At 44.1% G+C, this 17,347-nt stretch overlaps 1 protein-coding gene across 1 annotated transcript in view; it reads left to right on the top strand.

Annotated features, from left to right (window-relative positions):
- The window catches only part of SLC4A4 (solute carrier family 4 member 4), a gene marked incomplete at its 3' end in the record, with an annotated part of 170,440 nt that overhangs the window by 76,559 nt on the left and 76,534 nt on the right, over window positions 1-17,347 (top strand). Inside the window, exon 4 of the mRNA XM_080625712.1 lies at window positions 15,598-15,733. Coding sequence (XP_080481838.1) covers window positions 15,598-15,733 — 136 coding nt within the window. The remainder of the gene's footprint in view (window positions 1-15,597; window positions 15,734-17,347) is intronic.

Consider the following 17,347-nt stretch of genomic DNA (forward strand, 5'->3'; position numbering starts at 1 on the left):
CCTGACCTGGCTGTGACCTAAGGGGTTTATGTGGAACTCAACCTTCTGGGAAACATCCATCACTTGCTCTTGCAGAAGTGTCCTTCCCTTGGTGTTTTCCAGGAGCATGTGCAGGTCTGACCTTGCTGAGGGAACAAGCAGCGTGGGAAGTGTCAGCAGCAGTGTCAGCTTGGGCAGAGGACAGTTGCCTGGGTGCTTCCAGATATGTTATTTCCGTGTCCTCAAGAGAATAGGTGGACATTGTCTCCTAATGACATCCTTTCCCTTCAGGTCTTTGGCAGTCATAGGTATTACCTGTCTGAGCAATGGGTGCTCTATCATCATTATTCCAGCTTTTTCCTCTATCTCATCTTAGATCTGAAGCTTCTACACCTGCTATTCCTGTAGATTCCCTTTGGCAAGGCCAGTATAGCCTATTGTCATAGAATCATGGAATGGTTAGAGTTGGAAGGGACCTTAAAGCTCATCTAGTCCAACCCCCTGCCAAGGGCAGAAACACCTTCCACTAGACCAAGTTGCTCTGAGCCCATTATGGAAAACATCATATCATTTTAGGGTCCTGTTTAACTAGGAATAACTTGGCAAGCACAACTTGCATATTGCCATTTAGCCAAGAGCTTTGTCCAGTGCTGCCTTAACTTATCTTGTGCCTTGTTGGACTCCTGTGGGAAGCTGGCATGCAGGGAGAGCATACATCTGGGTGAAAGTAACTGGCTGGTTGAGTAGTTCAGTATGTCTTTGGCCATCATGTTGTTTTCTTCTCTGTCACTGCAGATATAATGTTATTAATCCTCCAAGTCTAAACCTGTGACTCCTGGGAGGACCTGAAGCCTGTTGTTGATTTTGATTCTCAGCCTTATTATAGACAAATTAATGTACAAGAGTGACAGCACGCCAACGAGAGATGAGAAGAAAATGAGTAATTAACATATATTGGGTATTACTGATTGCTTTTATGATTATCTGGATTTTAAGGTATTAGCTGGAAAAATAACTCCTAATCCCTTATTAAAGATAAAAGGCAAGTCATTAAAAGTAGAAGGTTGTTTTCAGGCCTGAGAAGCACTGGAAATATGTCTTGGCTCTGGCACTGAACTAACCTTGAAAGCCTGTAATTCCAAGTTACTCAGCTTAGTTGTTCTCCTCGGCAAGGGAATTTCTACAGTTTCCCATGTGCTGGGAGGTGGAGGGGGATGCAAGACAAAGCGACTCTTGTCATACCAACTGTGTGCTTGGCACTGGGACAGGGTCCTTTGAATATCAGTATTAACCAAGCCCTGCCCAGCTGCTGGGCTGTGAACTTTCAACAGCGCAGCCCAAGGTCACTCAATGGCAAAGGGTGGTTCCTAACTTCAGCTTCATGTTTCTCTTGGGGACATGTCTCCTTTATGAAGCTCCCATCACACGCTGACTCCTTTCTACCTTTCCAACAGCAGTGCCTGCCCTGACCTTTCAGGCCATCAAACTGGCTTTGTGGCCATCACAGAATGACAGAATTGTTATGGTTGGAAGGGACCTCTGAAGACCTTGTGTGACCAAGATCAACCCTTGGTGTTTCCAAAAGTTAGTTAGCAGAGAGGGGTCTGAAAAGAAAAAAGTATTCAATAACTCTGTTCGGGTATATAAGGGCTCCAGTCAAGGTCACTTCAATTCAGAATAAGAATGTCCATGCTAGAAACGTACACACTTAGTAATAGCTCCATCTTACTAAAAGGCAAAGAAGTTGAAGTTGGGGCACCTGGTGTGAAGAAGCCACAGGAATGCTTTGCATGAGAAAGAGAGCATATAAGTTTGAATTAGATGCCTTTTTTTCAAGTGCTTCTAATACAGAGTTGGCTTTTTGTTATGTTAGTTTCTGGTCTCAACTTGCAGACTATGATGCCAAGCAGATTGTTAAAATCAGCATGAGGTTTCCATTTTCTCTTCATTACTAGAAGTTGTTCTGAAAACCTGGCAAAGTGCTCACATTTGGGTGCAGATGTGATAACCAAGGTGGAGATTAGTGATACATTAGCTATAGTTTAGTGTTGGAATAGCATAAATCAGGTTGGAGGGCACCTATGGAGGTCATTTGGTCTGAACGCCCAAAAGCAGGGATAGCTGGGTAATTAAGTTATTAATGTTAGTTTTTAAGTTATGATATTGTGTCCAAAGCACTTTTTCATTAGATAGAAGTGCAGGTGGAATAGAGCCATAAGGAGGCACACCAATTTCATCTTCTTCTCTTCAATCATTATGATCTCTTTGGATGCATCTGGGCTGACAGTGCTTGGAACAGGGAATACTTGCATGTCCTGGGGCTCTCTTTTTAGCACAGGTGGTACAAAATTATCCATGCCATAATAGTGTGCTGAGATGTGGCCTGGGTGTGCTCTACTCAAGAAACTTGGAAATGTGGGTGCTTGACTTCGGTTGTGTAGGGAAACATCTTTCTGGATCCTCCTTGTATTCCTTGTTCTACCAATTTTTTCTAGTTTGTGTCTAAAAATGTTGATCTTCCCTGTTATATTCTTCATGCTGAGCCCAATGAATTGCATCTTCTCTCTCTCTCTCTTCTCCTGTGATTTCATCATTAGCTCACATGCACACTGAAGTCAATAAATGACTCCTGTTGTTGTATCCTTCTTCTCAACAGGTAGAACAGAAAAGACAACATGATCCTGTAAAATGCACCATTAGCTTTGGGGCTAAGCAGGGGGTTGACCATTAGTAAGGTCAGTGAATCTGCAAAAATCCCTCCCATGCATTTTGCTAATTACCAGCAGCCATTCTGTGCAGTCCAAGCCATCCTCAAACTGACCTCCTACTTGTTTTTCCCTCCCGATTGTCTAATAATTAACAAGCTACTTAATGTACGACAAAAGACCAATTAACCCCAAAGCATTTAATGAACTACATGTAAATTAGTTGTAAAATGTCGATGTAAACGTTAAATGTTAGGCAATTACATAACCCAATAATTGCTAAAGTTGCATTTAGGAGCTTAAAAGAAAGGAATAAAAATCTGCTTAAGTAGCACTTTGGTTCTGAGAACTCTGCTATAATGGTTTTGTTTTTAAACAGCACCCCTGCTCTGAGTAGGTCCAAACAGGCTGTGGCAGCTCAGAATGGCTGTGTTCTTAGTAGGGGAAGAAAAATAAAGTCATGCTAACCTTGTGAACTTTTTGTAACCACAGTGAGGTTGACCAGTGGTAGAAAACCTCTAAAGGAGTCTAGAAAGAAATGAAAATCACATAAAATAATTTCTTTCCGCTGCAGTAGGTGGTATCCCATTGTTCAACTAGTTGGGTACCGGTTCATGGGGGTTTCATGGATTGATTATTGTTTTCTTTGCTGTATGAAATGTCCCAGACCTCACTAAAACCTCAAGGTTGCATGGGGTCTTGTGAGGTGTGAGCACAAGGGCTCTTGGCCACTTAGTATTGTTGAACTAATCTCCATCTCTTCTTCCTCTTTCTGCAGACACCTTCATGCCCCAGCTGCCTCACACGTTAACCTTTGAAAAACATTAGATTTTCAACTTAAGTTTCAGGCATTAATTTTTTAACTTCCCACCCACCTCTGTGGTGAAGTTTCACACTAAGAAGCTGCTTTGCTTTTGTATAAACTCTTTAATCCCCGTAATTGGCAGTCTTGCTATGAGGTGGTCCAGTTCACCTCTAGGTTCTCAAGCCTCCTGCTGCTAATGTTCTTACAGAATTCATTTTCCTTGTACGCCTTCTGTACTTACTCACCAAGATTTGGTCAAATCTTCCTTATGTTTCAAGGTTTTGAAACTTAAGCTTGTGTTGGACTAAAATGACAAACTTAGGCTTGTGTTGGACTGAGATGTTCCTAAGTGGTACAATGGAGTGGGGGTTTGCCTCCTAATTCAGTATATTTGTGCTTCCTGAGTGCTTTTGAGCTTCTCTGTAACTATAGATCTCTTCATGGCTTACTTTGCATTCCATCAACAATCTCCAAATGCGTCTCTAGACACCAAATTTCTCATTTTTCACAGGAAAAAAAAGAGTTAGGTTTGTTTGTACTAGCTTGCTTCCTTCCTCAGTTTTGGCAGTCTCCTTTTCCAGAGTATATTGATCTTAATTACTGCAGAGTCATTACTGAAAGCTGCTCTATGCTTCATTTTACTGTATAAATACGTTGGATAATGGTCTATTATTTTTCCTGCAAATGATTTTACTTGCATAAATCCTAGTTGGGTTTCATTTCCAGGAGTGGAAATATTTTATACTTACATTTAGTTGACTGACTTCCAGAAATTTGCTAAAAGCAGTAAAGCTACTTTCCGGTTTAGGTGAGCCCTTACCAAATCCGCTGAAGCTATTGCCTTGCCCGAGTCAATTTTCATTCTTGTACTTTGGAGTCTGATGACAAAAGCTCTTTCCTCTTCAGTTTAGTAGATGCCAAGGTCAACCGTGAAGCCTGGCCAGTTGACTTGGAGCCAGGGAAGGGTATATATTGCTCGCTCATTGGTTCTCATGAGCATTTGTCATAGAATCACAGAAGGGTTTGGGTGGGAAGGGACCTCAAAGTCCGTTCAGTTCCAACCCCATTGCCATGGGCAGGAACATTTTCCACTAGACCAGGTTGCTCCAAGCCCTGACCAACCTGGCCTTGAACACTGCCAGGGGTGGGGCGTTCAGAAATTTCATTGCCCTTCTCTTGGTTTTATTTTTATTTTTACAACTTTTATCTCAGCTTCTTTTCCTTTCTCCAGTATTTGCTTCTGCTGTTGACCTTGGGCGACATGGTATAGTGCCATGCCATGGCAGGGGGGTTGGAACTGGATGATCTTACAGTTCTTTCCAACCCTAACTATTCTGATTCTATAATTCTTCATTGGCTAAAATGCCTGCTGTGTGGTGCCCTGACAGTTCCCTTCCCTTGCTAACGAGAGATGATCTGCCATTTGGGAGCTTATATTAGACATTTCAAAATATGGACCTATGTGGGCCTCCTGTCATGAAGATCTAACTGTGCAACCTTCCAAGTTCATGGTGTGAGGGATATTGAGCAGCTGATTTTTCTTACCTGGATGGGTGGATTTGCAGGCTCATGTAGGAGGTAGGGGTGAGTCTGTGAAGCTACAAGTAAAAAGGAGGCAGAAGCTTGAACTCCGCTTCCTGTTGCAAGGGGAAACAGGTGAAGAGCGAGAGCTGTAGAAATGTCACCAGGCTTTTGAGAGAGAACAAGTTGAATCAGGAGTTTCTTTCTGAGAAGCCAGTTGGAAGGAGTGTGCTGCTGGCAGCCTGGAGCTGCTCTGAGCCTGAAGTTAATGGTGGTTAATTTTTAAAGGCAGGAACCAAACTGGTTATTGTGCCTGGATCTCAATAGGGTCTTTCTGCTACTGAAATGCCACTGCAAGAGCCCTGTTCTGAATTGTTTTGACTCAGAGAGGAAAAGAAAATGCCCTCACAGAAGTGATTTATCTACCAAAAGCTTTGCTTTGCCACACTGCTAACAGGCAGTGACAATTTCATCAGAATGATTGTAACGTGTCCAGGGATGCCAAGTGAGGGAAGTGCTGAGGATGGGCTTTTTTCAGGATGTAAAAGATGGACTAAAAGCACGGGTCTGAAAAGATGGATCTACTTGGTCAAACTTGCTTTGCTGCAGCAGAGAAGTGTGAGGTAAAGGGACAGGAAAACCAACATCCAGACATGAAAGTAGTGGGTTTTGTAACTGCCTGTCAGGCCAAGTCCTGCTGCTCTCCCAGTCAAAGGAGGCATTGTCTGAGTTCTCACTGGCTCTGCAGCAGTTTAGATAAGCGGCTGTTAACCTTTGAGAGCCAAAAGGGCTGTTTGTCACTGAATGAGGCTTTTCAGAAGGTGATGGAAAAAAAGGAAAAGCTGGGCTTTTTCAAAGCATCTCATAGGAGACTGGCATCTTACTCATGCTGATACTCAAAGTTAGGTGGCCTCCTGAGCACTGTGTGGGTTTTGGCTACTGATTTCACACGTTAATGCGTGTAGCATGGAGATGCGTACATCAGAACAGACAACACATATCTCTCACCTCTGCCTTATGGTGAAAGAGAGCACCTTCCACAACCACCACCAACTCTGTGGAAGACTGTTAATAGACACCTCTTCATGATGCTTTTTATCTTCATTTTCCCTGTGTGGACCACTCTGCAACCCAAGAAGGAGACCTCTATTCGTTGCTGCTCAAAATGATGCCTAGTAACAAACACTACCTTTTGGTAAGTAAAAAAAAGATCACATAGATGGTGAAGTATTTTTCAGCCCTGAAAATTAGATTTACCTTGATAGGGCTTCTCTTGTTAGTTGTTCTGCCAGGTTTGCGACCCAGCTTGGGTCTCTGGCCCCTGACACTTCATCCTGCCGCTTACACCTCTGCCAAGTGAAACTACTCAGATGGGACCCAGCCATGGATAACCAGTTTTGTAAATAATAGTCCTGTGTGAAAGGCAATGCAGAAATCATGCCTCATTTGTTTAGCTCTCCTCCCATCTTCTCCCCCGTGGTAATTTGTGCTTTTGAGCCTTGCAGCTGATGGGAGCCTGTGGCATCACTCTCTGATGTGAGGTTTGAAGGTGATCATGGAGGAATAGCTACCTGCAGAACTCAGTGCATGTATTTTGCTCTCAGACACCAGTTCGTCTCCTGCAATGATTGTACAGAATAATAATGTACTTTCCTCTCCACCCCTGAAGTGGAAAAGGTATTTGGCAGTGTTTAAAACAGAGGGGACAATATGAAAAGAATTGGAAGCAAAAAGTGTTGGATGCCAGAGACATTCAGTGCTCCTTGAAACACTGCCTGGCAACGGGGATGGGCTCCATTTCATCCAGAGACACTGGCTGAAAAGCTCACGGGACAAAGGGCTCAGCCGGCACACACTGAAGCTGCAGGAAGCAATAGTGAAAATCCCCGCACGCTTGCACTTGGCTTCCTGCCTCTGTGGGTCGGTTCCCTTCTGTCAAGAAGACAACTTGGAGAAGTGCTGAAATGGTCAGAGCTGATGTGGAGATTGATTGAATAGGACAAATAGACAATGATGAAACCTTGCTTGTGGGAAGAGCTTAATAGGCATAAAATTCTCGCTTGCAGCCAGAGGGCTGGTTTTAAAGGGCAGGGAGGGAGAGGAAGTTTCTTCTTGTCACTGCATGGAAGCTTGAATTCAGAAGAGCCTAGAGCTGTTGTAGCTGTGTCCTTAAAAATGTCATTGTACTCTCACCATTGCCTAAAAAAGGGGGCACAGGTGAATGATCAGGGGTAAACTGAATTAATAGTTTGGCAGGGAGGCTGGTAGCTGATGCAAGGAAATGACAATATTTATTTGGGGACAACATCACATCAAAACAGCTTTAAAATTACCTTTGAGGGAGCTGTGTTACAGTGGAAAAGAAAATGCTATCTTTATTTGCTCACCAGAGGAACAGGAGGTTTCTCTTTAATAAAGAGAAAGCTCTTTATTAGTCTTTTTGGCAACTGCTCAGTAATAGCTCCTTAAAAATGTGCTGCTATAGCAGTTTCCCACAACATGAAGTGAGATGAATGGCCTCCAGAACTAGTGAAAAAATAGCCTTGTTACCCATATTTTGTAATGAATTGCTTGTTATGTGGTTTAAATCATGCCAGGGCTTATAAACAATGTGGTTTCTTACAGGGCACAGCCTATGGTACAGAATCATAGTTTAGTCCTTTAGTAAAAATGAGGGTCAGAAGCATCACTGCCTTTGATGGAATTAAAAATGGCACTTGGTGAATCTAGACAATTAAAACAAAGTGATGGAGAAAGGGACATTTCCCAGTTTTCTAGCAGGTTGGAAACTAGGCACTGCTGCAGAACATCTAGCTATGGCACACCCACAGCAAATTGCATGGTCCACATACAGCCAATTCCACCCCCTTGAAACCAGAGCCTTGCATGGATTTGAGGAGGCAGGGACTCAGGTTGTTAATATATTAAATATTTATGTTACGACTGACTGACATTTTCATTAGATGATGCTTGTTTTGTTTAAAAGGTTGCCAGATATGGTCCACATTGCACACCACGTCCGTGTGAGCTGTCTGCTATAGGTGAGAGATTTTTGAAGAAGAGTCTTTTTTCTGTTCCTGTATCTCCGAGGGATGTTTCAATGATGATAATAATGTTAGTAGCAATGCCCCATCCCTGGCAGTGTTCAGGGCCAGGTTGGACAGGGCTTGGACCAACCTGGTCTAGTGGAAGGTGTCCCTGCCCATGGCGATTGGAACTGAATGAACTTTAAGGTCCCTTCCAACCCAAACCAGTCTGTGATCCTGTGAATAAAATATCTGTAGACAAAACTTCTGTACATGATATCAACAGCACTGAAGGAGCTGGGAGCTCAGCAAATTGTTACGTAAAAGCTGTCATTCCTCTGGCACTAAAGAGAATGTTATTAGTAAGCATTTGTCTAATACTAAAGATTTTTTGCAGATCAAAGACTTAATATATGCCACATGCTGCAGAGGAGCTTAGAGCAGGACATGTACAATCATGCAGTACAATAGTCCAGCAAAAACCGAATTATTAGGAGGCAGTCAGTGTTATTCATTATGTGCTGGAAATGGTCATGGTCCAGGGATGGGGGATATTTACTTCAAGATGGATCAAGCAGCTTGAGCAGCATTCGCTGCTTTTGTAGTTGTGGAAGAAGTGGCTCAGGATGGGATCTGGGTAGTGTAGTGAGTGTTCCCTGCAGACTGCCAAGCTCTGCCCGTGGACAAGTCTTATCTGCCTTACAGCCAGCCAGCGCTGACACAGGGTCAGGAAGTAATGGGGTTTCTCTGCAAGAAACCCAATCAGAACAAAAGAAATTCTCATGCTTACTTAGAGCAATTAGCTGGAGAGTTGATGATCCAGAGGTGGGTTCCGAGAGGCCCAATGGGTGGTCACTGACTGGTGATTTCAGGTCCAAGCATTTCTGTGAAGCTGATGCGACGTGGAAGTGTTGGTGCAGTTGGCTTATTCAGTGGCATTCAAGGATGCTTGCACTAGGTAGAGCACTTAGGGCTTCAGAAAATCAATTCTCACCTGGCTTGTTCTGCAGAAACTGGTATTGCCTGATTTGACCATGTCTCTTCCATAAAGGGAACAACAGTTCCTACCTGTGAAGATGCAAGTATAGCATGGAGGGTCTGTGTGCCACACTCTAAGGGGAGCAGTGCTCCTGAAATACTGAATAGTATTTCTAGTACACTGAGAGGGCATTCTTTGCCTTACGCTGTGGGCGTGGCTTGGTGTGTCAGATCATAGAATCACAGACTGGTTTGGGTTGGAAGGGACATTATAGCTCATCTGTTTCTAATCCCCTGCCATGGGCAGGGACACCTTCTACTTCCCCCATCCAACCTGGCCTTGAACACTGTCAGGGATGGGGCAGCCATCACCATCATGTAGATGCCCTCCATGAACAGGTGAAGATGTCCAAGATGGTGATTTTTAGTGACTCCTAGTTTGAGGTATGATTCCATTTTGGTTAATCTTTCAAGAAAGCTGGTAAAACTGAGAGCCATGAAAGACTTCCCTGCATGCTCTTATACCTTATCTCACATTCTCACGGCCAGATCTTAACCTGGTCTTAATTCAGCAGCCTACCTCCACAATTTTTGCCAAATTGAGTAATCGAACTAACTCTTTCCTGTATTAATCAAGCCAGATAGATGTAGAGCAAGAATCTCAGTGCAAAATCAAGATAGGGTGAATTCTGGTCTTATCAGCAATATGCAGTCAGCACTGGAGCAGGTTTCTGCTGCTTCTCATTACATCCCTGTTGTGAAAGGGTACCAGGGCTTGTCTGTGCAAGAAGAGTCAGGAAAATGAATGGCAGTTGATAAAGCTATAAATCAAGGGAATTGATTAAAATGCATAAGGTCTTGTATCGACATTAATACACAATTTAAATTGTTTTGGGTAATGGAATAATTTTGGAACTCAAGTCAGCTAAACTAGAAAGAAAATGGCTTAAAATTGGATAAAAGTGTTTCACTTAACTAGCTCACTCTGACTTCAGGTGAATTTGGACCGAATTTGGGCTGAGTGAGGGCAACCCCTGAAATTAATGGCAGTACAATCATTTCCTATTTCACTAAGTGTTATATGGAAAGCACGTTTGACAAATGACCTTCCTTGACAATGTCACCACAGGCTTTGAGGAAGGATTTACAGCAGGTCTCTGGAGGGTTTGTAGCTGCCAAAGTACTTCAAAGTAGCAGAGAACTTTGTGTTAGATACTCTCTTTGGCCTTGAGTGGAAGAGGCATTTGACAGAGTTGCTGGTCCCAGGAGTGTTTAGAAGTGTCCCTGGTGAAAAAATTGGAGGAAAACAGTTGGCTGATTGGGGAAGAGGCTGTTTTACCTGTACATCAACACAAAAGAGTTGTGTTGATGTGCAAGTCATCCCAAGGCAGTATTGTATGCCTTGACAGCAAGGCACTAACCATCTCCCACCCGTGACAAGTGAGGCACTTGTAACTTGGCACTGCAGCAGGAGGTGACTTTAGGATACTCGAGGAGTGACATGGGGATGGGAAGTTCAGCCATGGCTGACTTGAAGCGTCATGCCAGAATGTGTCTGCATCTATTTCTGAGCTCCCTGAGAGTTTTTGCTGCTGATGGAGATGGATTTTTGCCTTTGGGAACCCAAGGGTGTACATTGTACTCATAATTGGCCTGAACTGAACTAGGAGAAATTGCTGATGTGTTCCTTCTCTCCTGCAAGCGATGTATTTTATAAGCTGTCTTATGGACCACTTGTGACTGAACATAAGAACAGGAAAGGGAAAAGGGGGGAGGTAAGAGGTGTTGCTTATGGATGGCAATGCCTCTGTTTACATGTTTGCCATGTGCTGTTAATACCATGATTCCTCTCCCATTCAGAGGAAAAATATAATCCCACTCATCTAAATCCGTGGATTAGCATTTTCTCTGCTACATATGTCTGTTGATCAGCAGATCGCTTTTCAAATGTGATAGCAAGGAATACAATATTAAAAGGATTTAGCAGCAGCCGTTCCTGTTGTTAATGGTGCTGGTTCCAGCAGCTGCTAAACTGGGCAGATTGAGCAGAGGTGATGGTCAAGGCTGGGAGATTGGTGCTCAAAGGTCGAGCAGGGGGAGGTCTGTGGAGTTCAACCCCCGGGTTAATTGCTCTATGGTTCCTAAGCCTGATAGTGAGCTGTCGGCCCCGCACTGAGCACATAGTGTTCGCTCTGGAGATTAGGATGAAAATACGTTCTTGCTAAAGAAAGCGCATAAACAACCTATGAACGGCCCATTAACCTACAGAATTGCAATAAAGAACATGTGGCAAAGCAAGTCAGAGGAGACCTGTGACCCAGCAAATGCCTTAATTGGATTTTGAACCTTATCTTCTGCGCTAAATGCAGCTAATAGGAAATTAGCGAAAAAAAAAAAAAGAAGAAAGGAAGGGTAATGTATGATGCACGTTTAGGTTTGGTGGGAGCATTTCTGCAATTCCTCTCGTGATGCAGTTCAGTGATCAAAATGTTGCGGGTGGTTGTGGAATTACAGAACCATAGAAATCACAGGATGGTTTGAGTTGGAAAGGACCTTAAGGATCACTTAGTTCCAACCCCCTGCTATGGGCAGGGACACCTTCCACTAGATCAAGTTGTTCCAAACCCCGTCCAATCTGGCCTTGAACACTTCCAGTGATGGAGCATTCACAGTTCCCTTGGGCAACTTGTGCCAGTGTCTCATCACCCTCACAGGAACAAATTTCTTCCTTATATCTAACCTGAATCTCCCTTCTGTCAGATTGAACCCATTAACCCATGTCCTGTAACTACAGGCACTGATGATGAGTCCTCTCCAGCATCATGTTATTATGATTATCATATGATAATATGAATTATCATTTTATGAGATTGATTATCAGGGTCCCACTCCCATGTGGGAAAACCTCTTCAAAATGACTGAAAAGAGAGAATTTTCCTGTCAGCTGCAGCCAGTGAGCTATGCAGTCACTTGCCTTATCGTTTGATCCACGTACCAGCCACTTGCTGTGCTCCATATGGCTTTTTGAAGCAATAGGATGTAAATTTATGTTACTGCTTTCCTAGCTGTGATATTTCAATTCAGTTCAGAATATAAGAGTATGTTGAAAGTTATTAGTGCAGACTGAGGGGAAAGGTGATGGAACACGTCCATTATGTGTACTCTACCAGCAGGTCTTGCTCTTACGTGGAGGATGGCAGCAGAGTTCAGATGCCATCAGCCATCACCTGTAGTCATCCATCTTAAATTCCCCAGGCCCTTTCCACTGCTGTGAATCCACCAGATGGCTGAAGAGGGGCAACCACCTGATGGTGATGGTCTTCAGCTGAATTCAAAGCAATTTAAGGGAAATCAAACCTTTTCTCCTTCCACTTGGGTTAGATAGTTCAGCACAAGCTTCAGACACCAGCAGTTGATTGGGGTTACCTGTCTAAAGATGATCTCAAATGCTAACTGCATTTTTAGAATAGGATAATTGTAATTATTTAGACTAATATTTGTTTTAACCATGTTTTGGACGCAGGTTTTTAGTCCAAATTTCTTTTATAGTTGCAAGGAGAGTTTCGTGCATAAGGTTACGTGTTTGCAGATCTATCTGGGACGTGTTCTGCAAAGTGCATCTGTTACATCCAGGCCAGATAATCAAGTACCCATGCACCAAGCTGTGTGGTTTGGTTGATACGCTGGAGGGAAGGGATGCCATCCAGAGGGACAGCGACACGCTTGTGAGCTGGGCTGATGTCAGCCTTATGAAATTTAACCATGTCAAGTGCAAGGTCCTACACCTGGGTCAGAGCAGTCCCAGGCACAGCTACAGGTTGGGCAGAGAAGAGATTCAGAGCAGCCCTGCGCAGAAGGACTTGGGGGTGTTGGTCGATGAGAAAATGAACATGAGCCAGCTTCAGTGTGCGCTCGCAGCCCAGAAAGCCAACTGCATCCTGGGCTGCATCAAAAGGAGTGTGACCAGCAGGTCCAAGGAGGTGATCCTGCCCCTCTAGTCTGCTCTCCTGAGACCTCACTTGGAGTATTGTGTGCAGTTCTGGAGTCCTCAACATAAAAAGGACATGGACCTGTTGGAACAAGTCTGGAGAGGGCCGCAAGGATGATCTGGGGACTGGAGCACCTCCCTTATGAAGAGAGGCTGAGAAAGTTGGGGCTGTTCAGCCTGGAGAAGAGAAGGCTGCGTGGAGACCTCTTAGCAGCCTTCCAGTATCTGAAGGGGGCCTACAAGGATGCTGGGGATGGACTATTCATCAGGGACTGTAGTGACAGGACAAGGGGTAACGGGTTAAAACTGAAACAGAGGAAGTTTAGATTGGATATAAGGAAGAAATTCTTTACTGAGAGGGTGGTGAGGCACTGGAATGGGTTGCCCAGGGAGGTTGTGAATGCTCCATCCTTGACGGTGTTCAAGGTTGGATGAGGCCTTGGGTGGCATGCTTTAGTGTGAGGTGTCCCTGCCCATGGCAGGGGGGTTGGAACTAGATGATCTTAAGGTCCTTTCCAACCCTAACTATTCTATGATTCTATGATTCTATTCTATGAGTGGGGAGTGGTGGGATATGCTCACCAGGATGTACATGCAGACCAGCGCCGGTATGTGGTCCCTCAGTGGCTTGCAGCTGTGCATACATGATTGTAGTGTTGGAAAACAGATGTATACAATTAGCTGGCAGGTAGGGAGGCTGGACTGCTGTGCTCTGTCCTAAGGGGCAGTCAGAGCTTTTGGAGATTTTCTTAATGGCATCTGTGATGAAAGGCAATGCTGCTGAGGACTTTATGACAGGGGAAAGGAGGAGCTTGTAAATGTCGCTGCTCCTGCTGAAGTGCAAGAAGGAAATTACTTTCAGCCCATTTAGCAGGACATACAGTACTCTGAGGACCTGCTCATTGGTTGCCTTCTCTGGTGCTGGGTTGTGATGTTAAAGAAGGGACACGTGACTCCTCTATAAACATTTAAAGCCAAAAGACTGGTGGGTGCTCAGGTGCCCAACAACTTGTACTCTGGATACCATCCCTGGGCTTGTTAAAGGCCAGGTTGGATGGGGCTTGGAGCAACCTGGTCTAGTGGAAGGTGTTTCTGCTCATGGCAGAGGGTTGAAACTAGATGAGGTTTAAGGTCCCTTCCAACCCTAACCAGTCTATGATCCTGGCCTGAGTACCACAGTGATTTTCAGATGTGTGGCTTTGTGTGTGGTTATCCCTTCAACCTGAGCTGCAGAGCCAGCATGGGGCAAGTTCTTGGATGCCCAGGGAACTACAAGGGCACTTATGACTGCAAATAGACTTACAGTAGAAATGTGGTTTATATTATGAAAGCATCATCACCCTAACTGATGAAGAACTGCATTTGCATCAACCTTTGCTGAATAATTTAAGAGGAAAGCTATGAAAGTTTCTTAAAAAATCCAAAAGTGGAGGAAAGGGCATGTTTCTTACCGGTTCCTTTCTTTACATTACAAATTGAGACTGTGTTTACCCTGGAAAAATCAATAGTGATTAGACACCTGGTGTCATTAATTATTTTGCAACAGACAGGCAGCTGATCTTTTGAAAAGAAAGGAGTTTTTAGCAGAACTGTTCAAAGTTCATAGTCTGCTGTTTAACTCTAATGCTAATAAACATTCAGCCTAAAGGATGTCTGTCTTAAAATTCCACATGGTCACACCTTCGCTTTAAGGTGATAGGATCAGAAAAAAAACTGTAGACCCCCAGAAGTCCTCCAGCAAGGTGACTCTTGGGGCATGAGCTCCAGTTGCCTTTGGGAAATGCTCTTAGGTCTTGGGATGTGGACGGGGATGTTTTAGGGTTTTAATTTGAATCAATGCATGTGATTCACCCCTGGAAGGGGTTTCTGCTAATTTTTCTTGAGCTAATAGTGCACACAAGCTTTGGTTGCACGGTTGTGTTGAACACGGTTTCTTTTACCTAAACAGGCAGTCTTTTCCCAATCGGAAGAGTTGTTTTCTTGCAGTGCATTGATGCCTGACTAAATGCATTGGGTCGCATTCTTTATGTATAGATGAGACAACCTTTCTGTTAAATATTCCCATGTTCTCCAGTGGTAGCTCTGGGGAGGTCACAGCCTGCCTTGCAGGCCAATGGGTGCCCAGATCCTTGTTGGCAGGGAGGGGGAAGCCAGCTATGGGATGCTGTCACAAGCAAGCCCCAAAATAGCTTGGCTGAAACTGGTTTTATGTCGTATAAAAAAGAGGGTGAAGGATCTCAGATACTCAGAGTATGCAAGGTCCTTGGGCACGCACCATAGAGCATATTGGTTTTGAGCTTGATAGTGCTTTTTTTTACAAGGGTTGCAGATTGCTGTAACATAGTTAAGAACTGTAGGAAGAGGCAAGTTTTCCTGAACTTTACTCCCAGCTGGAAGTTTTAAGAATTGGAGTGAGAGGCAAGGAAGGGGAGAGGAGGAGGTAGACATACCCTCCGTCTGCAACGCCTAGGATGTCAAATGGAAAGGACAGCCTGGAGAAACAGCTGAATGGCTTTGGGGAGAAGGGGAAAGAAAGGAACCGCACATCCCTGGTCATCTCTCAGGCCGTTAACCGCAGTATTTTCACCTCTGCAGTCTCCCCTGCTGCTGAACGCATCCGCTTCATCCTTGGAGAGGAAGATGACAGCCCGGCACCTCCACAGCTCTTCACGGAGCTGGATGAGCTTCTGGCCATCGATGGGCAAGAAATGGAGTGGAAGGAGACTGCAAGGTAGGTTACTTTTCTTTTACCCCGAAAGGGAAGTGCACCTACACAGGACCACGTGGGAAATTCCTTTCTTACATTCCACTGAGGCGATACCTGTGCTTGGGTAATCCACTGCAAGGAGCCTGCGTACCATTCTTTGATGAAAGAGAATTCAGGAGGTTGTTTAAATATTCCTTTAACACAAAAAAATAGACTGCCAGTGCTCAAAGAGAGGACATTTAGATTAAACATTAGGAAGAAATTCTTCCCCATGAGGATGGTGAGGCACTGGTGCAGACTGCCCAGGGAAGCTGTGGCTGCCCCATCCTTGGCAATGTTCAAGGCCAGGTTGGATTGGGCTTTGAGCAACCTGATCTAGTGGAAGGTATCCCTGCCCATGGCAGAGGATTGGAACTGGATGAGCTTTAAGATCCCTTCAACCCAAACCAGTCTAGGATTTATTTGAATAGTTTGCTTCTGGAGAGCAAACAAACATATGGGCTTGTTTGTGCTTTGCAAAGAATGTCAGTGTCTCGGCCAGAGTTGTCAGAAATCTGTGCCTGAACAAAGCTTCTGCACATGTGTGTAAGGTACTTCAGTAGATTCGTGCCTGACGCCACCACACACCACCAGTTGGGAAATTTTAACTGTATCTTTCTCCTAGCAAGTTACCAATTAAATTCATTTTAAATTGGCAAAAACCCTTAAGGTTTTTTTTCTTTTAAGTAACTTATTCAGTGTGTCTGTTAATACTGGATTGGGTTACCTGCTTTTAGTTTCTTGGTTAGGTTTTCTGCCTGTTTGATGGTGCTCTTGATTTGGTCAAAAAAATACGCCAAAACCCAGGCATGTTGGGTTTTTTTATCTGGTTGCCACAAGTCACATGTAGAGGCTCTACCTCCCCTCTTCCCAATCACCCTCACTTAACTGGGGGCTTTTTCGTTTCCTTTCCTGTGGCTGGGCTAAGCTCTTTCCCCACCTCCTGGTCTTAAGGGCACCTTAAGCACGAGACTGTGCTCATCGTTAGCCTGTGTTGTTTGGTCACCTTAATCTTCTTTACCTGTGATGTAATGAACTGCCTCACTACCTACATGTTTGCCCTCTTATCTTTATTTTTACTTCTCAGTCACTTTGAGAACCTATTTAAAGGCTTTTCACCTTTTTAACTTCTTGCTTTTTGGTCATCGTTTTCTGCCTTTATTGCTTTTCTTCCCTCTTGCTATTAGTTTGATACTTGCATTTTGTCATCCGTACTGCCCAGCTCTGCTTTTATAGCAAATGATGCTTTCCTCTGTCCCTGTGTATTAAACCCCTATGGGAAGAGGTTTTAATGACAAGTTGTTAAAGCTTTTCACAATTCAGACCTTAGTGTGGTACTTCTTACTGAGCAGTCCCTTCAGCCTCTCCTTTACAGTAAGAATATTGGGAAGCTCTGATTTTCGTAAGTCCACAAATGTCAGCCATTGGAAGAAAGATGCCCTGTGTCCTGCATGTAAGGTCACAAAGCTCTGCTGTGTCTTGAGGGACATTGATCAAGAGCCCTCACTCTTACATCCAAAGGATCTTACAGTGGGATATACTTGCACTCCTCATACTGTCAGGTGGCTGTAGGTAAAAGGGGAGATTTCCTTCTTCTCT

The sequence above is a fragment of the Psittacula echo genome (genome assembly GCF_963264785.1).
Source record: "Psittacula echo genome assembly, chromosome: 1".
Lineage (NCBI taxonomy): Eukaryota > Metazoa > Chordata > Aves > Psittaciformes > Psittacidae > Psittacula > Psittacula echo.